At 42.8% G+C, this 19081-nt stretch overlaps 2 protein-coding genes across 5 annotated transcripts; one reads left to right on the plus strand and one right to left on the minus strand.

Annotated features, from left to right (window-relative positions):
- Positions 1-795: 795 nt before the first annotated feature.
- On the plus strand, positions 796-6791 carry LOC119295201 (probable serine/threonine-protein kinase At1g54610). 4 transcript variants are annotated; one of them, XM_037573560.1, is made up of 10 exons: positions 796-1366; positions 1721-1812; positions 2487-3153; positions 3274-3558; positions 3643-3960; positions 4073-4300; positions 4989-5089; positions 5184-5265; positions 5472-5768; positions 6236-6791. In XM_037573560.1, exons 3-10 carry the CDS (start codon positions 2662-2664, stop codon positions 6371-6373), a joined length of 1941 nt encoding a protein of 646 aa, XP_037429457.1. In that variant the 5' UTR covers positions 796-1366; positions 1721-1812; positions 2487-2661; the 3' UTR covers positions 6374-6791. The 4 variants fall into 4 exon arrangements, with proteins under 4 accessions (XP_037429457.1, XP_037429456.1, XP_037429458.1 ...); XM_037573559.1 differs by having other exon boundaries at positions 2569-3153; XM_037573561.1 differs by lacking the exon at positions 796-1366 and having other exon boundaries at positions 1389-1812.
- Positions 6792-7418: 627 nt separating this feature from the next.
- LOC119295203 (glucuronoxylan 4-O-methyltransferase 2-like) lies at positions 7419-8698 on the minus strand. The gene has a single exon (XM_037573562.1). It carries the CDS (start codon positions 8632-8634, stop codon positions 7663-7665), a length of 972 nt encoding a protein of 323 aa, XP_037429459.1. The 5' UTR covers positions 8635-8698; the 3' UTR covers positions 7419-7662.
- Positions 8699-19081: the final 10383 nt, after the last annotated feature.

The following is a 19081-nucleotide window of genomic DNA, read 5'->3' on the forward strand; positions in this document are numbered from 1 at the left end:
GAAGTTGCATAATCTCATAGTCTGGGGAACGTGTATAAGTCATGAAGAAAGCAGTAGCAATGAAACTGTAATGATCATAATGCTAAGCTAACAGATGGGTCTTGAACATCACATCATTCTTTTAATGATGTGATCTCGTTCATCAAATGACAACACATGTCTATAGTTTTTGATTAACGAGCTAGTCAAGTAGAGACATACTAGGGACACTATGTTCTGTCTATGTATACACATGTATTAAGTTTCCGGTTAATACAATTCTAGCATGAATAATAAACAGTTATCATGATATAAGAAAATATAAATAACAACGTTATTATTGCCTTTAGGGCATATTTCCTTCAGGCTTCACTTGCCGGCGACAGGCAACGCCCAACAACTTCAAAGAGACACATGTGTCACCTGTCGAGCCGCATTGAACCCGATCTGTTGATGGATGGGACGTCCCATACTGCCACCAGCCTCAGAAGACCGTCACCACCTCGAGATCCAGACTCCGAATCGCCCACACGATCCCGGAGTCCGTCGCGTCAGCCGTTGTCGTCGCCCATACAATAGCAATCGCCGCCGCAATCCCGCATCACGCATCGTCGACGCCGGAGAAAGCTCCAGCCGCCACGCGCTTCCTGCGACGTCCCCGGGTGAGGGATCCCAAGATCCGCCGCCACCGGCACCGCCACGAGGACCCACCATATGGCCCGTCATCCCCGGCGAAAGGGACGTCGCCGCCGCCATGTTCAGATCCGGACCAGAGTCGCCACCACATCTGCCAAGACCGGATCCGGTTCGGCCACCACCACCGACACGCCCAGCCCCACCTTCATCCTCTGACCATCTCACCCAGCATCACCACAAAGGCCTCCAGCAGGAGCAACCGCGCCATGGATCAAGGAAGAGGCCACAACTAAAAACATGCGCTGAACAAGCGACCATCGGACAAGCTCCCAGCAGCACCCTGCTAAAATTGGACGAAGGACACGAAGTTCCAAGAAGCAGTCCCCCCTCCCCGACGTTATCTCTCTCTTCTCATGCCGGCCCCGGCCGGCACGTACCTCCACTTCCACCTCCACCGCTGCGTGCAACAATCTTGAATTTAAGCGGCAACGTTGCCCACCACCACCAATTCCCCATAAGGTCGCGGTGCCTGCTCGACGAGCGTGAGGAGGTCATAAGGTGTTCGACAAAATGCTGGACTAGGATTGTTATGTGCTCGCACTTGTTCGGGGGTCAAGCTTGTTGCAATCTTCGAACAAGGCTAGTTCACATGATCAGCTCACCCCAAGGACCAAGGTGTTGTAGAAGGTGACGTCAAACTGTCAGTTGGATAGACTCTGGGTATGCAGGGATCCTGATCTGCACCGCAAAGGTTTAGTTACTTCTGCAAGCTTCTGTAATTTCTTCTTCCCTGGATTTATTTCATGGTTTATTTAGTCACCCACTTCTATCCATAATAGGGCAGGAAGGAAATAGACAGAAGAAACATGCATACAGGCTAACTTTAGCTCTCTACAAATCCTCCTCACCTGTAGTTTTTAATCTGCATCACTGTACCTTTTAGGCGCCATTTTCTATTGTCTTTTTTTGTTTGAATTTTCTCTACCTTACTTTTTGTTCAATTAGCGCGAAAGAGATCTTCACAATAATATACCATTAAGGCACAATCTCGTTTTAACAAATTCATTTTGCATAGTTATTCCCACCTTCCTCTCCTCCATTTCAGGATTAGAATGGAGTGAGGGGAAGGTGGGGGAGATTGTTCAATTTCTGGTGCCATTGCATTTTCTTGAAAGGAGCGTCAAGCGGGAAATTAAGGTATCCATCACAATTCTTCACATATTTCCTCGAAATGTTAAAATATATGACTAGTTGACAGCTAAACTATGTATGGTTCTGTCCTTTGCTGTGAAGCGCCTAAATTGATTAGTTGTGTATGACAAGATTGTAGTTTTCATGGATTTTTGCCATCCCTTGCTCATGTTGTTGACTTCTTAACTTGTGATTTTGCTATATAGGTTTATTATTTGATTTCCCTTCAAAAAGTAATTTCGATTGTTTTAGTCTTAATGTTTTGCTCTTAAAATCGAATCAATTTTAACCAGAAGAATGAACAGTTCATGATGTAGCCTCAGAAGATGGAATTTTGATCATATTATTTTATTGTTGTATTAGAACATTGCAGTTTTGATGGATTGTCTATATCCTTGCTTTTTTTTTGGTTGACTTCTTAACTTGTGAGTTGTGACTTTGGTTTACGGATCTATTTGAATTTGTATTTGTTTTAAATTGTCCTTGATATAGTAAAACTGTTTTGCTCTTGATGCTAGCTTCAAAATTTGGAATTTCGATCACATTTGGCTGCTTACAGTATAATTCCTTTTTGAATTTGGAATAACTTCCTTGGATAGAGTTAGAAATTGCAATCATGACCACGGTCAAAGTTTCTCTTTTTTATTCTCGACATAAGATTCTAATTGAGTTTCTACTAGTTTTGCTTTCTTAATCTAGTACAATGAACTTTGCACTCAAGTTGAAGGAAATGTTTGGACATATCTTTTCTTCATATTACAGTCTGGAATTTGGACTTCTCATGCCGTCAAATTAAAATATCTTCAAGGCTGTTGTAACATTGAGAAGTTCAGGCATTGCTTGTTTTTTTGCTGAATGAAGATACATATTCAATTCCTTCGATCAAGTGGAAAGGCACTAAATGTGTTTATAGGCCGCTTTTGTTCTAAATGCACTAAACAAGAAGATAGTGCCACCTCGAAAAGCCAGACCACTGATGGCACGTGTATACATGGGTTAATCGCACCGTCCAGCAAGGATGAATTGTCGGCTGTACCTGAAGTTGCTGGTGATGACAGAAATACAGAAGTGCCCAATGTCCCGTTGAAAGAGAAGCCAGTTCTCGGTTTTGACCCTCCTAGGAAGCCGAGGGCAAGACATAGACTCAAAATCTGGATCAGCACTCGGCACAATGGCATAATTGGACGATGCGGTAATAAACTGGATTTAGGTTTCTTCAATGGGGCGAAGCGGTTATCAGCTGAACATTTGAATACTGGATGGCCAGATTGGCTTGTGACTGTGGCACCTGAGGCAGTGCAAGGCTGGGCCCCACTGCAAGCTGATTCGTTTGAGAGATTAAGTAAGGTACATTATCAGTTTGATGATACAAGTTACTTCATCAGGAAAAAAATGATATTGTTTCTTGTTAGTACTTTCTTCTTCTTCTCAATTTCCCCGTTTTGCATTTATTATTTTGAGTTGCAGATTGGACAAGGGACTTATAGTAGTGTTTACAAAGCTCGGGATCTTAGAACAGCCAAAATTGTTGCGCTCAAGAAGGTTCGGTTTGTCAATACAGATCCTGAAAGTGTGCGCTTTATGGCTAGAGAAATATGTGTTCTTCGGAAACTCAATCATCCCAATGTTATAAAGTTGGAAGGGATAGTAACATCTCCTGTTTCACAAAACCTATATCTCGTCTTTGAATACATGGAACATGACCTTGTTGGCCTTGCTGCAACTCCAGAACTCAAGTTCACCGAGTCACAGGTGATTATGATACTATTCTTCTACTGATAGTTTGATTGGAATGCATGACATGAACTTAAATTATTTCTCATGAGTCTCATCCAGGTCAAGTGCTTGATGCAACAGATACTTAGTGGCCTTGATCATTGCCACAGCAAAGGAATTCTTCATCGTGACATAAAGGGCTCCAATCTCTTGATTGATGGCCATGGTGTTTTGAAGATTGCTGACTTTGGCTTAGCAACATTTTATGATCCTGAGAGTCAGCAACCACTGACAAGCCGTGTTGCAACATTGTGGTACAGACCACCGGAACTTCTGCTTGGTGCCACCAGGTACAGTGCTGCTGTGGATATGTGGAGTACAGGTTGCATTTTTGGGGAATTGCTGACTGCCAAGCCAGTCATGCCAGGCAGAACTGAGGTACAAGAAACTGCTACACTTTTAGCATCAAGAAAAGGGTATATTGTGATCTGGTTGACTCACAGTTGCTCTTATGTTATTTAATATGTGTTCTACAACAATTCCATGCTAGGTGGAGCAAATTCACAAGATTTTCAAGCTCTGTGGATCACCTTCTGACGAGTACTGGCAGAAATTGGAAGTGCCCCCAACAGGGATGTTCAAGCCCCTGTGCCAGTATAAGCGGTGCATTGCCGAGAATTTCAAAGATTTACCTCCATCAGCTCTAGTTCTTCTAGATAACTTGCTTGCATTAGAACCAGAAGCTCGTGGAACAGCTGCCTCGAGTCTTCAGAGTGACGTAAGTTTAGTCAACCTCTGCTGGTTCCTGGTCATCACATTTTAGTTTGTAAACTATTGACTTATAGAAATTCTGAAAGTATTATATCATGACACTAATAAAAGGATAATACCAAGGCAGGGCAGCCACAAGGGTTCAAAAGGACAATACTATTGGGTCTGTTAACAGCAACCTCAAATACTGATCAGGACTAGTACCATGAAAACTTTTAGGTTATCACGGTATAAAATTATCTACTTTTGTACAATTTGTTTGTGGTAAGTAGAGGAATTTGAACATCTTTTGATGAGCCTGAATGTTTTTTTTGCTGAAACAACTTTCATGCATATGTTATGTCAGGAGTAACAAAATGAAACTAAGTTAATTAGTCTACTGTATGTAGCTAGTTACCTCACTGAAGCATTTGGACTAGATCTGAGCTTGGTTGGTTTTCCGCTTATTGCATGGAAATTGTGCACACGGCCTGAATAAGCTGTCAGATTATGTTTGCTGGAATAAACTGTCAGATTGGTCCAGTAGTACCTTTTAAAACCTAGCATCATGCCAAAACTAATCTAACCTGGTGAAGATCATCAAATTATTATTTCTAGATCAGTTTGTTTATTAGGTCAGCTGGCTAGTTTTGCAAACTGCGTTTATTAAAAGATATTTGTGTACCAGCATTTAACCTATGTATCCAATTCTTCAGTTTTTCAGAACAGAGCCACTTGCTTGCAGCCCTTCGGACTTACCAAAGTGTCCACCAAGCAAAGAATATGATGCTAGACTCCGACAAGAGGAAGCAAGAAGGTATGATTGCATATCCTGTCTTTCTGTTCATAGGGAGGATGCAGTTGAGATGCTTTGTTAGTTGACCCAGAAATTCTTCTTGCTCTTTCGATAGACAAAGAAGGGCAGAATCTGTTCGATCAGGAAATGAGAATCCTAGAGAAAACCATGTTGCATATGGTTCTATTAAACCGCAGGTGCGTACAATAGCTCGGCAATCATTTGTTGAGATGCTTCCTTTCTGTGTATAGTTTCTCATTGATGATCACTGCGATCAGAAGAAACGGAATGCCTTACATGAAATGATGCACTCCTACGTCTTTTTTCCTAAAGTGGTCATATTCTGCACTCTTTTTAATAACAGGATTGCATTATTTGACTCTGTTGCTTTGCCATCATACAGAGGCTTCAGCATACCAAAACAAGGTTCAATAGTGCACATCTCAATCCAAAGGATGATCAACTGACGTTGGCTACTGAGGTACAACCTCTAGGGTTTGATCCCACATGGAACAAGGGAGGTAACAATTATATGGACCATCACGAAGTACCTGAACGCAAATATAAATCTGGCCGATTGGCAAATTCCAACATTTCAAGGACAAAGGGCTCAGACATGTTTAAACCCGAATCAACTGGCGTAGGGAACATTATGCCTGCTTCTCACAACAAAGAGATGGAAGTAAAAGGCCCAATGGTGGTAAGTATGGTAATGCTAAAGATAGTGTTTTTTTTACATATAACTGCTGTTTAATCAACCAAAGCATAAGTCTGGACAGCAGAAAATCACATAATATGTCAGTTAAGCTTCGAGGACCTTTTTTAGTGCGAGCCCAGTGATACTGTTGGCGTATAGGCGCTGTTTATGCTGCAAAACTATTCCTTAAGTAAAAGGAACTCTTCTGTTGACATGATAAAAAAATATAATATTTATATCAGTATTTCTAGAATAAGAAACACAAACGTTATTTGTGAGTGCTTGATTTAAGATGAATTATTTTCTGCTGAGAGTTCAAATGCTTATGTTGTCCTTTGTTGGGACATCAGTTCACCATCATTTCATACATATTGGTTTATTTTGTATGTACCTTCCAGTTTATTCTATTAAAACATTTTGAATATCTCTTACCTAACATATTATATGTCTTTGTTTTTTTGTCTGATCAGGACTACAAGGGTAAGAGCAAAATAGTCAATTCCTCTGGTCCAGTGGCTACTCAAGATGGGAACATAGAGGATATGCTCAGAGAACATGAGCGGAATGTTCAGGAAGCGGTGCGCAAAGCGCGCTGCATCAAGAGTTGAGATCTGTGAAACAGATGAGTGGGATCGAACTGGCAAAGATTCCAGCATTTCAAAGTTCAAAGTCCTAGGATGGCAGTTTGCATTTTTCTACAGAGCATCTCTAGAAGAGCAACTTCTCTCCAAATGGGCATAATTAATTGAAAAAGAATTACTTCCATTTTTGTACAGCTGAAGATCATTACAAGAGTTGGGCGATACCGATACCATTATTTTTAAGCGAGGCAGATGCCTTGTGAGCTTAATGAGCATATGCTGCCATTTGTATTGAATGTGTACTAAGGGGGCATGGTGAAGCTTAGGTGCTGGAGGTCTAAGAAATACAGTACAAGCCAAGGTTTGTAGCGGATTTTTGACGGTTCATGGTCCTAATATTTTGTCTTCGTGATGATATTTGAAGTACAAGAAGATTTGCAAGGAAGGATGTACAGTACAAATACCACAGATTGCTGTAGTAAATTATCTGAACATAAAGAACATAGTTCTGAACAAACATTGAGGAGAGAAAATGGCAAATTTCTCATGATAAAGCAATGTAGTCCAGTATCCCACCATGAAAACCAACGGTGGATGATTATGCAAGCATGACAACTGAACAAACTCCAAATAATTGGGCCTGCCTCAGTCACATAATTTTCTGTAATATTAACATGAAAATGCAGAAACTGAACCATGATGCTGCTGGGAATCAGAACGATAGCTGCAATTGGTATTGCAGTTCAATCTTCCTGAAAAATTAGGAGAAATGCAATGACCAGATCAGACTACATCTCCTATGACATATACCCCATTGCCCCGTATCTTGAAAACGAAAGGTGGTTGTAGATCTGATCCTGCTAACAAAAGGTGGTTAGTTCATGAGTCGACTCGGCCATTCCCTTTTAAGTTGTTGGAGGAGTTGTTGAGGTTGGTGCTTGCATAGGAAGGAGTTGGTGACTCCCTACCTGGCTGCAGCGAGTTGCCGCTACCTGGGTGGGTGGCACTACATTGCTTGATCCATTGCAACGTGGCATGAATTTTTTTAAATGTACTCCAAAAGATAGATCACTGAAATTCAGGAAAGAATTCACACAGATTAATGTCACAGGGAGTGTTCATCCTGGAGTTCGAAAACAACAGATCCCCTCTTCCCATGTTTATAACTGAAAATGAATCAAAAGAAAATCGTAACATTCTTGTCCGTCTCAGGGCAACAAAAAGAAATCAAGAATCTTGGAATTGACATGTTGCAGATCCTTTTGGTTCTAAATCCTACAAACACAGTAGTATAGTTGTAGTTGTATATTTTGCTCTCAAGGGCAAAATGGCAGGCCTTCCTTTTCCCTGTGGCTCGGGACGGCGAAGCGCCTGAGCCTGCCGACCTCCTCCTCGAGGTAGCCTGCGCACAGGAACGCCCTGGAGAAGCTGTCCTCCACCGTTCTGTCCACGTCGTGCACCAACACTTCCGTCTCGCCATTTCCCGGCCGCCGCGCCCGCGCCGCCATTCCGGCCATGTATATCGCGCCGCCCACCCTCCCTGGCGCCTCTGGCACCCACCCCGTAGGCGCGTCCACCATGATCACGTCCCACTCCGTCTCATAGAACGCTGCCGGCAGCCCACGCATGGCGAGCTTGCATGGGGATCCCTCGAAGTGGTCCGGCGAGAGTGGATGATCCTTGGGCGGAGAGGCAGTGCAGTCCGGGGAGCCACGGAGGCCGAGGAGCTCGTCGGCGTCGGCGAGCGTGGTCTGGTAGGCGACCTGGTGGGACTCGAGGCCGAGGCCCGGGTGACGAGCGCCAACTTCGGCGATCAGGGCGGCGTCCTCCTCGAGGAAGGCGGTGCGTCCGCCGTGGTTGAGCGCCGCCCAGAGCGCGCTGTCGGGGCTGAGGCCGCCGAACACCAGGAGGTTGCACGGCGCGCGCCGCGCCAGCAGGCGCGCGGTCACCCCGACCTCGGCCGCAGTCTGCGGCAGCGTCGCGTTGGCGGTCGCGTAGTGAACCAGCGCCTCGGCGACTGGCCCAGGCAGCTTCGCGCACCCGCCCTGCTGCTGCTGCGTGTTGCGCCGTACGGCCTCGGGCGGGGAGGTGGTGGACGAGGCGGCGCCTGGTGATCTGGCGTGCGAGGCGGAGAGGGTGCGGACGGTGAGGAGGAGAATGAAGGCCGCGGCGGATGCGGCGGCGACGAGGACGATGCGGCGGAGGGTGACGTGCTGCCGGAGCTTGGCCTTCGCGGAGACGAGGTGGTTCTTGAGCTTGGCCTTGCGCGCGAGCGTGGGGCTCGTCATCGTGTATGCGGTATGCTGTGTAGCACTTTCGGCAACGCGATGAGATATCACGGTGGTTTGGTTTAGCGTGGTGTGGTGTGAGATAGTACTGAGATGTTGCTTCAAGGGGCAGCATTGTCTGCTTGATGGGTGACGAGGACCAGAGACCTAAAGTTTGGTGAGCGTTTGTTAGATTTTCCCCGCCTTTGTGGGTGTTTAATGGATTTGATTGGGAGCTACTCTCTCTCTCCCTTCACTATTACTAGCACAATATCCGTGCGTTACTATGAAACCATAAAAAAAATAAAGAGTTGTCATCGGCTTAGGAGATCATCAAAAGCTGATGGTATCTTCTGGCCGTTGCATGGTTCACGAGAAAAAAAGCGCAACTATAGTGCAAAATCATGTTGTAGTAACTGAAGAGTATCGAGTGACCATAGTAGGTCCTTTGCAACATTTATAGCGAAATAACATTTTGAATTTGAAACATATTATAATGGGCATGAGTAACCTTTTTTTGAATGGTATGAGTAAGTTGAATGCACAAGATGGTAGATTAGGTAGGATGACAACATCTATCACCGTGTTGAAATTGCAATTTGTTTGCCCCCATCTACTATCACATAGAACTGAAAAAATTGGCTGGGTAGAGAAACTGCAATCAAGACCATGTTTGAGTTGAGATCACATACATGCATTTATAGTTTGTGTTTCTACAATAGTGGTGTTCCCATACTAGTATTTATTTATTTGGGATATCTCGCACCTTGTAAAAGTAACATTTGTTTACTTATGTCTAGTCTCACATTTGTTTACATGTCCTTGGAAATCCTTTTGGCGTCCATCTAACATATCTCATAATTGAAATGTGTATTAATTGCTAGTATAACACGAACTAACTTTAAGCATCGCTGCGGTGAGACAATCTCGCTGTAGTCAACTCCTTGATTTTTTAGTAGCAACAACTTGAGATTTATGGATAAAAAACCATTTTGATTTGTATCAGTTTATAGTTCCATATGTATTCGTTAGACTCTAAGTCTTTCAGATGGGTTTATCAAGATCTAATCTCGAATCATGTATATGGATACTATCTTGGATTATTCTGGTATTTAGCCAATTCCGGAGTCAGGGCCCACCAATGCTTCCATGTGTACCGTAGGTATACCGTTGTCTAACAGCAATGCCTCATTTGCACGAGTTTTTCCTGTGTGGTTCAGCTGTAAGTTCAACTGAATTCTATACATCTCATGTAGAGACTTCTGTATCAACCATCGTAGTAGGAAACTCTGGAACAACTTCCATTGTTTCTTCCTTTGATGTGATGATGAATATTATGTTATCTCGTTGAGTTGCACTGCCCTCACACTCACTCTTTTGCAAAAGGCATTTTCTTCAAAATATACCGCGCTATACGGGAAACACTTTGCCTCGACATAGTGATGGAGGAATACCCAACATTTTGGATAACCTACAAAGTAGCACTTGTCTGATTTGAATATTTTTGCAAACACTTTGCACATTTATTAAATTCCAAATGTTAAGAAAAGACAAACATGGTTTTGTGTACCATACAATGGTGTCACTTCAACAGCTTTGATTGCGCTACTTTTTGTGTAAAACCGCAGTCACTAAAGCATTACCTCGAAAAGGATAACGACAAATTGATGCATGTCATCTTTGGTCTTACCATGTCATATATGGTTTGATTACATCTTCTCGGACATTCTACTCTCAGTGGTATTCCAGGAGCTGCAAGTTATGAAACTCTTGTCACAAATCATCACACATTTGCTAAACTTGTAACTCAAATATTCCTTTCCGCAATCTAATTGCAGAAACATAATTTTTATTGTTACAATAATTTATACTTCATTCTGGAAACCTTTTGAACTATTTCAAAGGATTCAGACTTATGTCTCATTAAGCTAATATTTACATACCTACTTGAGTCATCACCAAAGATGGACAAATCCACTGCTAGCAACTCGAGATTTTTCTTTATTTCTAATTCTCCTCACATTTTTTTTAGCTTTGAAGTGAATCATTGAGATGCATAAACTATTTCAACTATGGCTATTAGTTGGTTGTGGACATTATCTATGAATGTGAAGATATTTGTGAACATGAGTTTGATGTTCAAGTTGAACTTGGAATGTTGGTCTTGCATGTGAACTATACCATGTCCAATGGTTTGTCTGTTCGGGAAGTAATGTAAGTTTACATGAACTGGAAAAAAATTGTGCCACATCTCGGCATCACAGACTTACATACATCTCAGTCGATGCACGTACATCACAACATGCATGCTGACTGGATAAACATTTGAACCTAGCAATTATGAATGAAAATTTGGATCGACAACAGTTTTAGAATGCAGGAGTCGCTTAGCCTGCTCTGCCTTTGTTGGATTCTTTCTGGCTTTTTCCATCTCTAGTTTGGCTTGGGTGAAGAGAGCATCTGATTGCTCTTTTCGCTTCCTCAGGAACTCAGCTACATTCTCAAGGGCGGTTGCATGCTTTCTTTCAGCCTTTACTAGAGCCACGAGGACACGAACACTTGACGACTCCACCTGGCTTGTGTGGAATCCAACATCATTTGGGAATTTGCATCTTGTGGCTAATCTGGCATCATTAGGGAACTAGCACCTTGTGTGTAATCCAACATCACTTTGGAACTGGCACATAGGACCAGCCTCAAAACATGAGCTTGAGGTTTACCATACTTCCCTCCTTGCACGAACTGCATCTTGACACGAAGAAGTTACTTCTTTTTTAGATCAATAGTCAGAGCTCCCCAGATTCATTCAGTAGAAGCCCGATAAACAGGACTAGTAGAAGTGAGTTCAAAAGGAGAAATATAAAAATAGACTCCTAGGGTGAGAACACCCACTTCCTACATCGAGCTAAAAAGGAAAGTATTAGGACGATTAAGACTGTGCTTATTACATATCAAGCAGAGCCAGCTTACAGAAACTGCAACATATACATCAAAGAACACAAGGCTAAGCGAAATAGAAAAACCAGCAGAGAGGTGCACTAAGCCAAGGGTTGTTGCAGCAAAACAACCGTCAACCAGATGATCTCCAGGGCATCTGTAGCCGCGTTTGACTGACTAACTTCAACATGAAATTACAAACGTTTTACTTTTTCATCCTATGGCATGGTGGGTTGATACATCTCCAACGTATCTATAACTTTTGCTTGTTCCACGCTGTTATATTTCATTCTTGGATGTTTTATATTCATTTTATAGCAACTTTATATCATTTTTTTGGGACAAACCTATTGACAAAGTGCCCAGTGCCAGTTGCTATTTTTTACTTGTTTTTCACTTCGCAGAATATCCATATCTAACGGAGTCCAAACACAACGAAACTTTTTGGAGATTTTTTTGGACCAGAAGACACCTTTGGGACCAAGAAAGCACCTGGGGAGAGGCATGTGGGGACCACAACCCACCAGAAACGTGCTTTTGCTCTGAATTTTTTACACAAGATTTATATACAAATTTCCGATGTTTTCCTAATTTTTCAGAATTTTTGGAATTACGTAAGTATGGGTAGAGTTCAGATTACTACAGACCGTTCTGTTTTTGGCAGATTATGTTTTCGTTGCATTGTGTGCATATTTTGATGAATCTATGGATTGTATCGGGGGAGTATAATGAAGGAAATATGCCCTAGAGGCAATAATAAAGTTGTTATTTTATGTTTCCTTATTTCATGATAAATGTTTATTAGTCATGCTAGAATTGCATTAACCGGAAACTTGATACATGTGTGGATACATAGACAAAACACCGTGTCTCTAGTAAGCCTCTACTAGACTAGCTCGTTAATCAAAGATGGTTAAGTTTCCTAACCATACACATGTGTTGTCATTTGATGAACGGGGTCACATCATTAGGAGGAGGATGTGATGGACAAGACTCATCCTTTAGCATAGCATATTGATCATTAAGTTTTATTGTTGCTTTCTTCATGTCAAATACATATTCCCCCGACTATGAGATTATGCAACTCCCGGACACTGGAGGACTGCCTTATGTGCTATCAAACATCACGACGTAACTGGGTGATTATAAAGATGCTCTACAGGTATCTCTGAAGGTGTTTGTTGGGTTGGCATAGATCGAGATTAGGATTTGTCACTCCGAGTATCGGAGAGATATCTTTGGGCCCTCTCGGTAATGCACATCATATGAAGCCTCGCAAGCAGTGTGACTAATGAGTTAGTTGTGGGATGGTGCATTACGAAACGAGTAAAGAGACTTGCTGGTAACAATATTGAACTAGGTATGAAGATACCGACGATCGAATCTCGGACAAGTAACATACCGATGACAAAGGGAATAACGTATGTTGACATAGCGGTTTGACCGATAAAGATCTTTGTAGAATATGTGGGAACCAATATGAGCATCCAGGTTCCGCTATTGATTATTGGCCGGAGAGATGTCTCGGTCATGTCTACATAGTTCTCGAACCCATATGGTCCACACGCTTAACATTCGATGACGATATGTATTATATGAGTTATGTGTTTTGGTGACCGAAGGTTGTTCAGAGTCCTGGATGAGATCACGGACATGACGAGGAGTCTCGAAAAGGTTGAGAGGTAAAGATGATATATTGGAAGGTAGTATTCGGACACCGGAAGTGTTCCGGAATGTATCGGGTACATATCAGAGTACCCAAGGGGTTACCGGAACCCCCCGGGGAAAGATATGGGCCATATGGGCCATAGGAGGGAGGCACACCAGCCCACAAAGGGGTGGCGCGCCCCCACCAGGGAGGAGTCTGAATTGGACAAGGGGAGGGGGCGGTGACCCCCTTTCCTTCTCCCTCTCCCTCTCCTTCCCCCTTTCCCCCTCAGGTAAAAGGAAGGGGGGCGAATCCTACTAGGACCCCAAGTAGGAATCGTCCTACTTGGGGTGCGCCTAGGGCCAGCCTCCCCTCCCTCCCTCCTTTATATACGGGGGGGCACCTAGAACACACATCAATTGTTCCAAGCCGTGTGCGGCGCCCCCTCCACAGTTTACACCTCCGGTCATATTCTCGCGGTGCTTAGGCGAAGCCCTGCGCGGGTCACATCACCATCACCATCACCACTCCATCGTGCTGACGGAACTCATCTACTTCCTCGACCCTCTGCTGAACGTGTGCAGAACTCGGAGGTGCCGTACGTTCGGTACTCGATCGATCGGAACGAGAAGACGTTCGACTACATCAACCGCGTTAACCAAATGCTTCCGTTTTCGGTCTATGAGGGTACATGGACACACTCCCCCCCTCTCATTGCTATGCATCTCCTAGATAGATCTTGCGTGAGCGTAGGATTTTTTTTTTGAAATTGCATGCTACGTTCCCCAACAATGGCATCTGAGCCAGGTCTATGCGTAGATGATATGCATGAGTAGAACACAAAGAGTTGTGGGCGGTGATCGTCATACTACTTACTACCAACGTCTTATTTTGATTCGATGGTATTGTTGGATGAAGCGGCCCGGACCAACCTTACATGACCACGTTCATGAGACGGTTCCACCGACAGACATGCAACTAGTTTTGCATAAAGGTGGCTGGCGGGTGTCTGTTTCTCCAACTTCAGTTGAATCGAGTTTGACTGCGGCCGGTCCTTGTTGAAGGTTAAAACAACAAACTTGATAAATCACCGTTGTGGTTTTGTGCCATAGGTAAGAACGGTTCTTGTTAGAAGCCCGTAGCAGCCATGTAAAACTTGCAACAACAAAGTAGAGGACGTCTAACTTGTTTTTGCAGGGCATGTTGTGATGTGATATGGTCAAGACATGATGTGATATATGTTGTTGTATGAGATGATCATGTTTTGTAGAAGTTATCGGCAATTGGCAGGAGCCTTATGGTTGTAACTTTATTGTTGAAATGCAAACGCCATGTAATTACTTTACTTTATCACTAAGCGGTAGCAATAGTTGTATATGCAATAGTTGGCGAGACAACCACGATGGAGATCAAGGTGTCAAGCCGGTGATGATGGAGATCATGATGTTGCTTTGGAGATGGAGATCAAAAGCACAAGATGATGATGGCCATATCATGTCACTTTTTTGATTGCATGTGATGTTTATCTTTATGCATCTTATTTTGCTTAGTACGGCAGTAGCATTATAAGATGATCCCTTAACTAAATTTCAAGGTATAAGTGTTCTCCCCGAGTATGCACCATTGCGAAAGTTCTTCGTGCTGAGACACCACATGATGATCAGGTGTGATAGGCTCTATGTTCACATACAACGGGTGCAAGCTAGTTTTGCACATGCGGAATACTCAGGTTAAACTTGACGAGCCTAGCATGTAGAGACATGGCCTCGGAACACTAGAGACCGAAAGGTCGAACGTGAATCATATACTAGATATGATTAACATGGAGATGTTCACCATTGATCACTACTCCATCTCACGTGATGATCGGACATGTTTTATTTGATTTGGATCGTGTATCATTTAGATGACTTGAGGGATGAAACCTAAGTGGGAGTTCTCCACGACCTAGTTTCTATGGTCCAGTTTCCGCGAGACGGTTGGCGGACAGTGGTGCAATTCCAACTTCCCTGAACTTCTCGCGGAGATCCATGCCTCCCCCCCTCGCTACCGGCATATCCGTTGGCTCTGCGTTGGGGTCCTCGCCTGGACGCTGTGGACTGTCCGCAATAAGCTTGTCATCTAAAAGGTCCCTCTCAGACGTGCTACTGACGCCATTTTTAAATTGTGTGGGTACTTGCAGCTTTGGCGGCCGCTTAGCCGTCCTCAGGATCGGGACGTCATCAACACCCTCCTCGCCGACCTCCGATTGCTTGCCTTTCGCCTGGCGCCTCCGCTTCCTCCACCACCCCCGGAGCCCGACTAGATACTGTCGTTTATTTCTGTTCTAGGGCTTGTTGAGCTGTGCCCTCTGCATTAACCCTTTTGGATCCGGTGTGTTTGAGCCCTTTGTGTGTGTGTGTGTTTGAACCTTTGTGGATTGTTGGCTTGGGCATTTGCTTTATAATATAAAGCGGGGCGAAAGCCTTTTTCGGTAAGTAATTTGATTAATTGAACTTTAATTTATCATGAACTTAGTCCTGATAGTATTTGCAAATTATGTTGTCGATCAATAGCTCGTGTTGTAGCTCCCTTATGTTTTTATATGTTAGTAGAGAAAACTAAGTTGAAAGATGATAGTAGCAATGATGCGGACTAGGTCCATGATCTGAGTATTATCCTCATTGTTGCATAAAAGAATCATGTCCTTAATGCACCGCTAGGTGACATACCTATTGCAGGAGCAGATGTAGATGTTATGAACGTTTGGCAAGCTCGATATGATGACTACTTGATAGTTTAGTGTGCCATGCTTTACGGCTTAGAATCAGGGCTTCAAAGATGTTTTGAACGCCACAGAGCATATGAGATGTTCCAAGAGCTGAAATTGGTATTCCAGACGCATGCCCGTGTCGAGAGGTATGAGACCTCTGGTAAGTACTTTGCATACAAGATGGAGGAGAATAGATCATCTAGTGAGCATGTACTCAGAATGTCTGGGCACTACAATCGCTTGAATCAAGTGGGAGTTAATCTTCCAGATAATATAGTGATTGACAGAATTCTCTTGTAACTATCACCAAGATACTAGAACTTCATGATGAACTATAATATGCAAGGGATTACAAAAATGATTCTCGAGCTTTTCGCGATGCTGAAATAGGCGAAGGTAGGAATCAAGAAAGAACATCAAGTGGTTGATGGTTAACAAGACCACTAGTTTCAAGAAAAAAGGCAAGGGAAAGAAAGGGAACTTCCAGAAGAATGGCAAGCAAGTTGTCACTCCCATGAAGAAGCCCAAAGCTAGACCTAAGCCTGAAACTGAGTGCTTCTACTAAAAATGGAATGGTCACTAGAAGTGGAACTACCCCAACTATTTGGCGGATAAGAAGGATGGCAAAGTGAACAAAGGTATATTTGATATACATGTTATTGATGTGTACCTTACTAGTGCTCGTAGTAGCCCCTGGGTATTTGAAACCTGTTTGGTTGCTAAGATTAGTAACTCAAAACAGGAGTTGCAGAATAAATGGAGACTAGTTGAGGGTGAAGTGACGATGTGTGTTGGAAGTGGTTCCAAGATTGATATGATCATCATTGCACACTCCCTATACTTTCGGGGTTAGTGTTTAACCTAAATAAATGTTATTTGGTGTTTGCGTTGAGCATGAACAAGATAGAATCGTGTTTATTGCAATATGATTATTCAGTTAAGAGAGAGAATAATTGTTATTCCGTTTACATGAACAAAACCTTATATGGCCATACCCCCAATGTTGATGGTTTATTGAATCTTGATCGTAGTGATACACATATTCATAGATTGATGCCAAAAGACGCAAAGTTGATAATGATAGTGCAACATACTCGTGGCACTGCCGTTTAGGTCATATTGGTGTAAAGTGCATAAAGAAACTCCATGCGGATGGACTTTTGGGATCACTTGATTATGAATCATTTGATACTTGAGAACCGTGCCTCATGGGCAAGATGACTAAAACTCTGTTCTCCGAAACAATGGAGCGAGCCATTGACTTATTAGAAATAATACATACTGATGTATGCGGTCCGATGAGTGTTGAGGCTCGCGGCGGGTATCGTTATTTTCTGACCTTCACAGATGAGTTGAGCAGATATGGGTATATCTACTTAATGAAACACAAGTCTGAAACATTTGAAAATTTCAAGGAATTTCAGAGTGAAGTGGAGAATCATTGTAACAAGAAAATAAAGTTTCTACGATCTGATCGCGGAGGTGAATGTTTGAGTTACGAGTTTGACCTTCATTTAAAACAATGTGGAATAGTTTCACAACTCACGCCACCTGGAACACCATGACGTAATGGTGTGTCCGAACGTCGCAACTGTACTTTATTAGATATGGTGCGATCTATGATGTCTCTTACCGATTTACCACTATTATTTTGGGGTTATGCATTAGATACAACTGCATTCATGTTAAACAGGGCACCATCAAAATCCATTGAGATGACACCGTATGAACTATGGTTTGGCAATAAACCTAAGCTGTCGTTTCTTAAAGTTTGGGGATGCGATGCTTATGTCAAAAGGCTTCAGCCTGATAAGCTCGAACCCAAATCGAAGAAGTGCGTCTTCATAGGATACCCCAAGGAAACAATTGGGTACACCTTCTACCACAGATCCGAAGGCAAGATCTTTGTTGCCAAGAATGGAACGTTTCTAGAGAAGGAGTTTCTCTCGAAAGAAGTGAGTGGGAGGAAAGTAGAACTTGATGAGATAATTGTACCTTCTCTCAATTTGGAAAGTAGCTCATCCGAGAAATCCGTTCCCGTGATGCCTACACCAATTAGAGAGGAAGCTAATGATAATGAAAATGAAACTTCATATCAAGTTACTACAGAAACTCATAGGTCAACCAAAGCACGATCTGCACCAGGGTGGTACGGCAATCCTGTTCTGGAAGTCATGTTGCTTGAACATGACGAACCTACGAACTATGAAGAAGCTATGATGAGCCCAGATTCCGATAAATGACTTGAGGCCATGAAATCTGAGATAGGATCCATATATGAGAACAAAGTGTGAACTTTGGTGGATTTGCCCGATGATGGGCAATCCATGGAGAATAAATGGATCTTCAATAAGAAGACCGACGCTGATGGTAATGTCACTATCAACAAAGCTCGACTTGTCGCAAAAGGTTTTCGACAAGTTCAAGGGGTTGACTACGATGAGACTTTCTCAACTGTAGCGATGCTTAAGTCCATCTGAATCATGTTAGCAATTGCCACATTTTATGAAGTCTGGCAAATGGATGTCAAAATTGCATTCCTTAAAATGGATATCTCTAAGAAGAGTTGTATATGATGCAACCAGAAGGTTTATCGATCCTAAAGGTGCTACAAGCTGTGCAAGCTCCAGCGATCCTTCTATGGACTGGTGCAAGCATGTCGGAGTTGGATTATATGCTTTGATGAGGTGATCAAAGCATATGGTTTTATACAGACTTATGGTGAAGCCTGTATTTACAAGAAAGTGAGTGGGAGCTCTGTAGCATTTCTGATATTATATGTGGATGACACATATTTTTAATTGAAAATGATATAGAATTTCTGGATAGCATAAAAGGATACTAAATAAGAATTTTTAAATGAAAGACCTCAGTGAAGCTGCTTACATATTGGGCATCAAGATCTATGGGGATAGATCGAGACGCTTAATAAGACTTTCACAAAGCACATACCTTGGCAAAGTTTTGAATATGTTCAAAATGAATCAGTCAAAGAAAGGGTTCTTGTCTGTATTGCAAGGTGTGAATTTGAGTAAGATTCAAAGCCCGACTACTGCAGAAGATAGAGAGAGAATGAAAGTCATTCCCTATGTCTCAGCCATAGGTTCTATACGATATGCCATGTTGTGTAC

This window comes from Triticum dicoccoides, chromosome 4B (genome assembly GCF_002162155.2).
Source record: "Triticum dicoccoides isolate Atlit2015 ecotype Zavitan chromosome 4B, WEW_v2.0, whole genome shotgun sequence".
Taxonomy (NCBI): Eukaryota; Viridiplantae; Streptophyta; class Magnoliopsida; order Poales; family Poaceae; genus Triticum; species Triticum dicoccoides.

What these genes read in the sequence shown, in the direction of transcription:
- LOC119295203 (XM_037573562.1), bottom strand. Translation starts at nt 8,634, where the DNA reads ATGACGAGCCCCACGCTCGCGCGCAAGGCCAAGCTCAAGAACCACCTC.
- LOC119295201 (XM_037573560.1), top strand. Translation starts at nt 2,662, where the DNA reads ATGAAGATACATATTCAATTCCTTCGATCAAGTGGAAAGGCACTAAAT. An exon ending in TCATGCCAGGCAGAACTGAG is followed by an intron (nt 3,961 to 4,072) that starts GTACAAGAAACT and finishes ATTCCATGCTAG; the next exon opens with GTGGAGCAAATTCACAAGAT. An exon ending in AAGTAAAAGGCCCAATGGTG is followed by an intron (nt 5,769 to 6,235) that starts GTAAGTATGGTA and finishes TTGTCTGATCAG; the next exon opens with GACTACAAGGGTAAGAGCAA.